This window comes from Triticum urartu, chromosome 6A, assembly GCF_056163025.1.
Source record: "Triticum urartu cultivar PI428250 chromosome 6A, HENAU_Tu73, whole genome shotgun sequence".
NCBI classification, from domain to species: domain Eukaryota; kingdom Viridiplantae; phylum Streptophyta; class Magnoliopsida; order Poales; family Poaceae; genus Triticum; species Triticum urartu.
The window spans coordinates 413278966-413288660 of record NC_141878.1 but is presented as its reverse complement, the minus strand read 5'-3'; the positions used below and the strand labels follow the sequence as shown (position 1 = coordinate 413288660).

The 9695-nt window shown below is 42.4% G+C and overlaps 1 protein-coding gene across 1 annotated transcript; it reads right to left on the bottom strand.

The window, feature by feature from the left end:
- Positions 1-681: 681 nt before the first annotated feature.
- LOC125513562 (ATP citrate lyase (ACL) family protein) lies at positions 682-6722 on the bottom strand. Its single transcript, XM_048678691.2, has 12 exons — positions 6461-6722; positions 6215-6325; positions 4985-5096; positions 4242-4306; positions 3763-3840; positions 2926-3000; positions 2644-2796; positions 2428-2562; positions 2074-2238; positions 1765-1887; positions 1126-1197; positions 682-1020 (listed from the first exon to the last, which is right to left on the bottom strand). The coding sequence occupies exons 1-12, from the start codon at positions 6560-6562 to the stop codon at positions 943-945; spliced, it is 1269 nt and encodes a 422-aa protein (XP_048534648.1). The 5' UTR covers positions 6563-6722; the 3' UTR covers positions 682-942.
- Positions 6723-9695: the final 2973 nt, after the last annotated feature.

Genomic DNA, 9695 nt, shown 5'->3' with positions numbered 1-9695 from the left:
CGCCGCAGTGGATAAGTCATAATGCAGCGCCCGAGCGCTAGGCGCTGCACATGTGCGGCGCCTAGCTTGGAGGCACTGCACTACTGGATGCGGGACCCAGGGCTGCCACGGTGGACTGGCTTGCAACGCCCCCGTGCTGGACGTTGCACCGTAGGGTGTGGCGCCTGCGTGGCGGACGCTACACAAAAAGGTCGGCGGCATGAAATATTTTCACGAACAGATTTGATTTCCTCTTCGGGTCAAAATTGTCAAATTTGCCATTCCTGGACGGGCGGACGATATGCCATAGCCAGCAGGAAGAGACCACACCAGGCACCAGCAATGCCTGTTGGGCCACGTACGGGTCATCGACTGTGCAAGCTCATGTCAAGGCCAGAACATTGACACATGAAACCAATGCGGAAGCAACACCTCGGCTGCAAGGACAATACTTCAGCAATAATTCAAGATTTATCATAGACAATAGGTGGAGCCTGGAGAGGAGTGACCTGACCGGGTTAGCAGTTTCAAACTTTCACCCAACCCCCAACAGACAGGAAACAGGCTCATATACAAGAGAACGTGCAAACTTGGTGCAGTATTAAAAAATAAAATAACCCCCTAAAGAAATTTCAGTTTGTACGATTTTAACAGCTTAGGCTGCGCAGTTAAGACGCAAGATGCAGTAATTGACAGGGCAAATGAAGCGTCAACATGTACCCTGTTGATCCGGGCAAAACAGGTAAATCCTACTTGAACTTCATAACAGTGGCTGCTCAATTTTGTGCCCATATAGGTTTATTAACACAAAGATCACAAGTTTTAAGGAAAACTCAAAAGTGGAATCACTCCACTTCAAAAAAAATGCACTTCAAGATTACGGCCCCCAAAATCACTAAGAGAGCACCACTCCTCTTGTGCCAGTGAAAACAGAACTTTAGACTGATATGGTACAATCATTAATCATTTGACTGATGCTTTTACAGCCTTCTCTGCAGCATCATCAAGATCCTCTGCAGTGATCAATGTCATTCCACTCTCCTGCAATCAGAGCACCATGACCAGTCAAATCCCAAACATGAACAACTTCAGAACAAAGGAAGCATGACTCAGCTAACACGCATGCACAAAGATAATCACCAATACCTTAAGAATCCTTTTCCCTTGGTCTACATTGGTGCCTTCTAGCCGAACAACAACAGGGACCTTAAGATCAACCTGATAATAGGAGAACAAGTGTAAGAATTTGCTACAGGAAAAGTATGTAGACCATGCTATGTAGTTGTAAGCTCAAGGAATATTAAGCCAAATAACATGCTATGTACTATCATAAATTTCCTGGGGAACAATAACATGCTGAAAGGACTCTTCTAGCATACATCATGGGAAAAATACAAAATTATACACAGTAGCTAATCAGGTTCAGAACTTGATGAAATATCACCAATACAGAAAAAATCTTTCGCAGAAGACACTAAAGGTAACAGCAAACTATCCTATAACAGCAAACTAAAGGTAACAGAAAAAATCTTTCGCAGAAGACACTAAAGTATGCACAAAAAATATGGGATAGTTTGGTGTTACAAAAAAAACGAGCAGAAGACTGAAACAAATATTGACTTGTATGTCAAGGGTTAGTTTCTGAAACGGATGCAAATAAACTGTAGCCAAGTTCAATATAAGGTTCCCCACAGAAATAAATAAACACCGAAGAGGTGAAAATAATTTTACTAAAACGAGCTACAAGAATATGGTACATTCATTCAATCAAAACTTGATGGATACCTGTTTAGCTGCATTCACTATTCCACTTGCTATCACGTCACATTTCATGATACCTCCAAAAATGTTCACTAGAATTGCCTTCACTCTATCGTCTGAAGTCAATATCTTAAATGCTTCCACAACCTGAATAAAAGTTTTAGAAAAATGAACGTGTGCATTTGTTGAAAATAAAAGGTGGAAACACAATTCTTCACATGGATTTTAAGTAATTAATCATTAGTTTTTGCAACCTCTTCTAGCTGTTAATAGTATTTATACATTTCGCCAGGGATGATAACACAAACAAACAAACAAAATCCCACTATATACCTGTCCCTCGGATGCACTCCCACCAACATCAAGAAAATTGGCAGGTGTACCACCATGCAGCTTAATGATGTCCATCGTAGCCATTGCCAATCCTGCACCATTCACCATGCAACCAATCTCTCCATCAAGCCCGATGTAGTTCAAATCTGCTTTAGCAGCAGCCACCTGTAAAGTTGGTAAAGATAAATCTCAGTTGATATTGCTCTTATATTTGTAACAAAAATATAATCTATAGAGGCAAATCTTCCTTCAAAAGAAGGGTTAGGGATTACAAAATAAAGAAGAGAACAATTTAACAGAGAGACAAACTGAACATGAAAAAGGTATTAAAGAGAAGAGCAACACATGAAATACCTCTCTGGGGTCCTCCTGTGTTGTATCACGCAGTGCAAATATTTCTTTCTGCCTAAACGCAGCATTATCATCGAAGTTCAACTTTGCATCAGCAGCAACTAGCTTTTTATCAGCTGTCTCAGCAAGAGGATTTATCTACTCACATAAGAAATCCAGATCATAAGAATGCCAAAGATATTTAACATCGCAAATGAGAATCACTTCACACTGCAGTACCTCCAGCATTGTGCAGTCGGTCTTGCAGAAAAGTTCATATAGCTTCTTAATCTGTTCTATAGAAGATTGCCTGTCTGCTGTCTTTGGTGCCAGACCATCAACAACTTTAGCTGCATCCTCATCAGTGATTCCCTTGAATACATCAACAGGAACCTGGTAATATAACGAATTGGATTTCAATGTGTAAGCAAATTATCATTAGGACGCTAAAAGCTCTGATATGAACCTGCTACTCAAGATATGTACGCATTGATCCAAAAACAAGTTGAAGAAATAGATGACCTTAACGATCTTATCAGGGAACTTCTCTGCAAGATCTTCAATGCTCGTTCCTCCCTCGGCGCAAGCTATAATGAGCTGGAAAAGATAAATATGAACCTTAGCAATCAGCACTAGAAAACAAAATCTCACAGCATGAGTCTCTGCAATTGAAACAGGGAAGAATGGACATTAAGTAGCTACAGGTTTGATTGATTAAGTACATTAGAGGGTTTAGAAAAAGTAAAGCGGCCAAAACAACTAAGAACACTCAAGGACTAGGTCACATCACCCCAAATGTTCAGTTCATACCTATGTAAAAAATACAGAAGTAGAAAGAAAATATCGCTGCGTGGCCTCAAAAAACTGTAGAGGAAACTTGTCTAATGATACATCCAAAATTTAAGCAACTTAATACAGTGAAATACTAATGTGACAGCCTGTTATTAGACGAATAAAGATTAATGTGAAGGTTTACCATATAATGGTATTTTTTAAATGGAAAACTGAATATAATATATACATTAATCACTTCAATTAAATAATTGGGGTAACTTGTTATGTAGGGACAAAAGAGGAACACTATTCCCATGAAAATACAATCTATATTTTTCATGTAAGCATATTCATGCACACAATCTTATAAATTATCATGGATCGACATCCTAAACAAGACTGGAGTAAAAACAATCAACAGCACTAATAGCTATTTCCTTTGGCACTTATACATGAGAAAGGTTTGTAATACCATGAAATCTTATAAAAACAATATAGACCGCACTGATTTATTCACAAAATTGAACAGATGTTGGGTAATGAAAATGACAAAATGAACAAGCGGGCCAGTGATCAATGACATACTGGACCAGCAGTCTTCCTGTCAAGGGTGATCGCAAAGTACATCTCATTAACAAGTGACATTTTCTCGCATAAGTAGACCTGTCAAACAGAACAGAAAAAATATCAGTAGTTAAAAATGTTTCACTGAATCAAGCAGAACTAAATGACAGCAGCATTATTTGAATATCTATTGTCTTAAAAATAACTCAAAAAATATGTTGTAAATTAACTATTGTCATTGCTCGGCAAGAACACTGGGTACGGTGATTGGGCCATTCAACTGTATATTATTATTGTGTCTTTACTTTATTGAACACAAGTACACTGGAATTGGTGCATACATCATACATCTAAAGATTGATAGAAACAAATCAGGTGAGTATTAAGCCCGTGGAAGCCAGAACTTGCTTAGTTAAGAGTCACAAAATACCTAAAACGTTAGTTTCTAGCAATGCTACATAACACAACTGAAAGATGGGATCAGATTAGAAAAAACTAACCTTGCCCACAACCTTCCCCTGTGGACCAGTTTGTTTTGTTACCAGGACCTGGTTAAGCATTTTAGCTGCAGATGAGTCAGTACAAACACTCTACAGTGAAAACATGCACAACCAACACAGAAGTAACTACAATTTAGTTGATTCACTCTGAAGAAAATGACTAATGACAACACTACATGTCACTAGAAATCCAATATCAAACGTTTTGGTAGGCCACTAAATAATAAACCACTTATAGCCGGCAACAAAGGCATGGATACAACATATTACCTCCATACCAAAATATAAAACGTTTTGGTAGGCCAAACGTCTTATATTTTGGTATGGAGGTAGTAGATTCCAAGAAAAGATCACCTAAAATAAATCAGTTTAGTTAAACCTGAATGTAATTATCATGTCACGCTTCATAGAAGCACATGAGCAGTTGCAGTTTTCACTATGATAACTGATAAATGTGATGACAACAATTTAGACGCAACCAATAAAATGAACTGATCTCAGTATATTATATGCTTGGCCTTCATGTGTATGGATAGTTGTATACCATAAAATTGGCCAGGTGGCGCGCATTTCTAGTAATGCAGTCAGGAATGATAAGGATTATGCATAAATGTGGATCTGCTAAGCCAATTTCCCAACAATACATCTCAACAAATACTTGGATACACAATATCTTCAAACTGCGTTACTACACCATGAATGTCCACATACCATAATGTAAACTACCGCTCACAAAGATTTACCTGCAAGGCTTTCAGCCTCCTCAGCCTTAACAATATGAACACCACCCTTCAGTCCACTTTTGAAAGTTCCTAATCCACGGCCACCGGCAAGGATTTGGCTTTTCACAACTATCTGCAATGGTGTCATCTTTAAAACACAATTGAACTACCAATAATAACATGGTGCAAGCTATGATACAAACAGCACCAGAAATACATTATCGATGAAAATCTACTATACTTCGTATTGGGAATGAACTGCCCAGCCAAACAATCTGCTGGCACGAGGATAACTAACAAGGCTACACAAGTATTTAGGTGCAGAATACCGAGAAGAAACTGGGACGTCGTCTCAGTTAATTAAAACAGCTTTTGGAGAAAAAATAGACTATTTCTTAAGAGTTCATAACGTTAGCAAAAAAAACTATGCCAACAAAGCATTATAATTCCAAGAGCAGCTATAGCGTGACACGACTCACTTTGTTTGAAGGGCGGTGGAGTGATTTACACATGTAAGTAATGTTACTTTTAACACACAGAATAATATACAATACAAGCGTATGAATTGCCAGAATGAGGCTATCAGAATACGCACACATTATCGATTATAGCAACATTACCAAACCAAACATACATTTCTACCAACCTAACCCGGATTCAGCAGGATTTTGCAGTAAACTAGATTCATTAACATGGTCAAACAATCTGCTAGCACGAGGATAACTAACACAGCTACACAAGTAGCTAGGTGCAGAATACAGAAAAGAACCTGGGACGTCATCTCAGTTAATTAAAACAGCTTTTGGAGAAAATATAGAGTATTTCTTGGAGGTCAAAAACTATCCCAATACAGCATTATAATTCCAAGAGCAACTACAGCATGGCATGACTCCCTTTGTTTGCAGGGCAGTGGAGTGATTTACAGATGTAAGTAATGTTACTTTTAACACACAGGACAATATAAAACAGAGGCGTACGAATTGCAAGAACGAGGCTATCAGAATACGCACACATCATAGATTATAGCAACCAATAACCTCCTTTCCAAAATGCATCGCACATCACAGCAAACATTACCAAACAAGAAATACATTTCTACCAACCTAATCCGGATTCAGCAGGAATTCGCAGTAAACTAGATTCGCTAACACATTTCAATACCATCTGCGCAGCACGAGCCTCGCATTTGCACGAGTGAAGGATAACAACGACACGAAAAAAACAAAACATTAGAAACCTAGGTAGCATCACCTCTTTCTCACTGGGGAAAACGTTCTTCAAAACTTCCTTGACCTCCTGCACTGACCCCACCACGGCGCCCTTGGGCACGTTGATCCCGAACTTCCCCATCAACTCCGCGCCCTGCGACACCCACATAAGCAAGGCCGGCAGAAACCCTAGCTTGTCAGACGGGCCTCCAAATCGAGATTAAACGAATCCGCACAAATAGGAATCGAGAAGAATGGGGAAGGAACGGCGGGATCTGGACGCGGGCACCTGGTACTCGTGGATGTTGAGACGGCGGAGCTGCTGGTGCTGCCATTTGCCGGCGACGGAGAGGGTGCGCGACGCCAACCTCCCGAGCGATCCGCGAACCATGGCTGCGGCGGCTTGGGCTCCTCCGATCCGGAAACCCTACGGGCGTGGAGGAAGGCAGGGATGCTGTTTCGTTTCGCTCCTCCTCTTTGCGGGTCTGATGTTATTCTGTTCCCCCCCTCCCCTCCCTTTTCTTTCTTGCGGAAGGGTGCGGCTGCGCCGAGCAAATGGACTAGTTCACGCCGAAGGGACCGCTGATTTAGGATCACCGTAGTTTGACTGACATGTGGGCCTACATAACATGGGGCACACATGTCATTCGTGAATGACAAAGTTGACGTTTGTTTTTTAGGGTGAAAATATGCTAAAGAGTTTTTTTGACAAAAATATGATAAAGAGTGTGGATGGGCCAGCCGGCCCATCCTCCGATACTCCTAACCTCTGCGCCGTGGACCAACAACCACGGACATCCCTCATGTGGCAGCCAACAAAAGCACCAATTGGACCAGCCTATGAAAGCTTCACCTCTCCTCGGCCTTGTGCAAAGAACGTTCCGCTCGACCTTTGTTTTTGCAAAGAACGTTCTATTGTCTCAAAAAAAAAAACAATGCAAATAACGTTTTATCTTTTTTTTTCGATGGTGACAAGTGACACATCGTGTGTACCCCTCTTGTCGCAAGTTGTGAGTTTTGAAGGAATTTTTTTCTCACGGGAGAGAATGTGGGTTTTGTTTATGTTTTTCTAATCCGGTTTCTGAAGCAAAACATTTTTAACCGGACGCCTAAATTATGAACCATTTTAACTTGCGTTTCTCGCGTCGGGATCTTCGAAATTAGATCTCATGTTGATAGATCTTGACAAACTGGTGTGAATTACCTACCTAGTTAGCTAGCCTGGGTTTCAAGTGGATAACTGACGCCCGTCGCCTGCACGGGTGGCACGGGCGGAACCTGATCTCCGACGCCGGAACTCCCTTCTCTACATCTCCCCCTCGCCCCGCTGGCTTATGCCGCTAGGCAAAGCCTGCCGACGGCCGGCGGCGGCGGAATCTTCCTCCGGCGCGGCCCTCTTGATGGGTACGCGGCGTCCATGGCGATGGCCGATGCGGCGGCCGCGCAGCGTCTCAGATCGACAGCGACCAAAGCGTGATCTAGGCATGTGTGGGCTGCGGCTCGACGGGGCTTTGGCTGTTGGGCTTGCTCACGGCGGAGTGCGGGTTTCGGGGCGGCGGCCCCGAGTCTCTTCTGCAGCGACAGTGGACATGGTGGCTGCGCGGGTAGTGCCATGGACGGATCTTGGGGTCGACTGTGGCTGGTCCGGACGGGCCTGCTGCGGGACGGTTTCTAGATGGCGATGCAGTTTCCCGATGACAATCCTCATTGTGGTGGTGGTTAACCGATGCGTCGATCGATGATCTGTTTTTCGTGTCCCGGTTTCGGCCATGTTGGCTCCTGGGCTGAAGACCTATGCAGGGCTCTCTCCGACGAGATTGTGGTGGCCATCGAAAGGTCTCTGTGAGAGTTTCTCCCTTCAGATCTAGTGGTTTATTTCGATGGTGAGATGCAAACTACGGAAGACGGCTTGACGCAAAGGGATGGTAGTGCAGTGGCGTTGGTGCATATCGCATTTTGTTGCTAGGATCGCAGAAAAGTGGTGGCGACAACACATGTGTGACGTCGATGGTCATGCTACTCGAGCTTTCCGGTCTTGAGCTTCGGGGTGAAAGCCTAGGTCTGACCCGAGTTGGTTATACCTGGCAATGTCGATATTATGTCGTTATCTTATTGAAGGCATTGCTCGGTTTTGCTCGGACTGATTCTTCAGGGTGAAAATCTAGATTCTTCCCTTTGGTGATTGGATCCGGTGACGGTGACGCTTGAGTGTTGCTCCCTTCTTAAAGACGTTGTTGTTGAAGAACTTCGTTGTCCGTGTGGTGTTATTAAATGGTTGGTGCGGATATGGTATTTCATTGTCTACACATAGCTTTGGTATTATATGACTTTGCTATTTGCTATCGTTTTTTGTGTATGTTGGCGTTGGTTGTGTGCATCCTAGCTATGCAGAGGTCGGGTGTGTGCTCATTGTGTGTTGTATCCTTTTGATGCTCCATTATGAGCTAATAAAATCCACCATTTGTCGAAAAAAATCTTGACAAACTTTTCTTCGAGTAATTATATGCTCCCTACTAGTACTCCCAAACTGTACTAACATGGGCAACCAGGTAAACAATCTATTAGAGCATCTCCAGTTGTTCGCCCCCCCCGGGTGTTTTAAGGTGGAAAATAGCGCCTTTTGGGGGCTTGCCGGCGCAATTTTCGGCATGGGGGGCTCCGGTTCCCATCTGCCCCCCCCCAAGTTCTCCTCCCCAGCTGTCGAGTTCCAACTCAGATTCGGCACAAATTCAACAACAAATAATTTTTCACATAGTTCATCACATAAATCAATATAAATCAAATAGTTCAACGAAGCAAGCTCATAATTTGAACACAAATTAAAACACATCAAACTAGGCGTTGCCTTGAGCCTCCATTGATGCTCCACCAGATCGTGTTGCAGTTCTGATGCTTCTGTGGGTCTCGGATCTCCTAACGCATACTCACTCTGTCCCCGAAAGAGTGTACTTTGAAATTTGTTGGAGGGTCAAACTGTCTCAAAGTTTAACCGAGTTTGTGCAAAAATATATCAATGCTTGTGAAACCAAATAGGTATATGATGAAAATATATTTTATCATGAATTTAATGCTACTAATTTGATGGCATAAATGTTGGTCTATTATTGTATAAATACCCTGCCTAAAATATGCTTCAGTATCAAACATCGGCTCGTCCTGCTCATTCTCAATGATCATGTTATGCAAGATGACATAGCAATTCATCACCTCCCACGTCTAAGATTTCGACTAGGTCAGAGCGGGGTACCGGACAACGGCAAATCGAGATTGAAGCACACCAAATGCCCGCTTGACATCCTTCCTACAAGCCTCCTGACACTTACCAAAGCAGGAGTTCTTGCCTCCTGGCACATGGTTTGAGATAGTCTTCACAAATGTTGATTGTCTTTGATGGATGCCATCTACTAGGTAGTATCCCTTATTGTAGTGGCGTCCATTGATCTCGAAGTTCACTGGAGGAGTATGACCTTCAACAAGCTTGGCAAAGATATTCGAGCATTGCAGGATGTTGATCTCATTGTTAG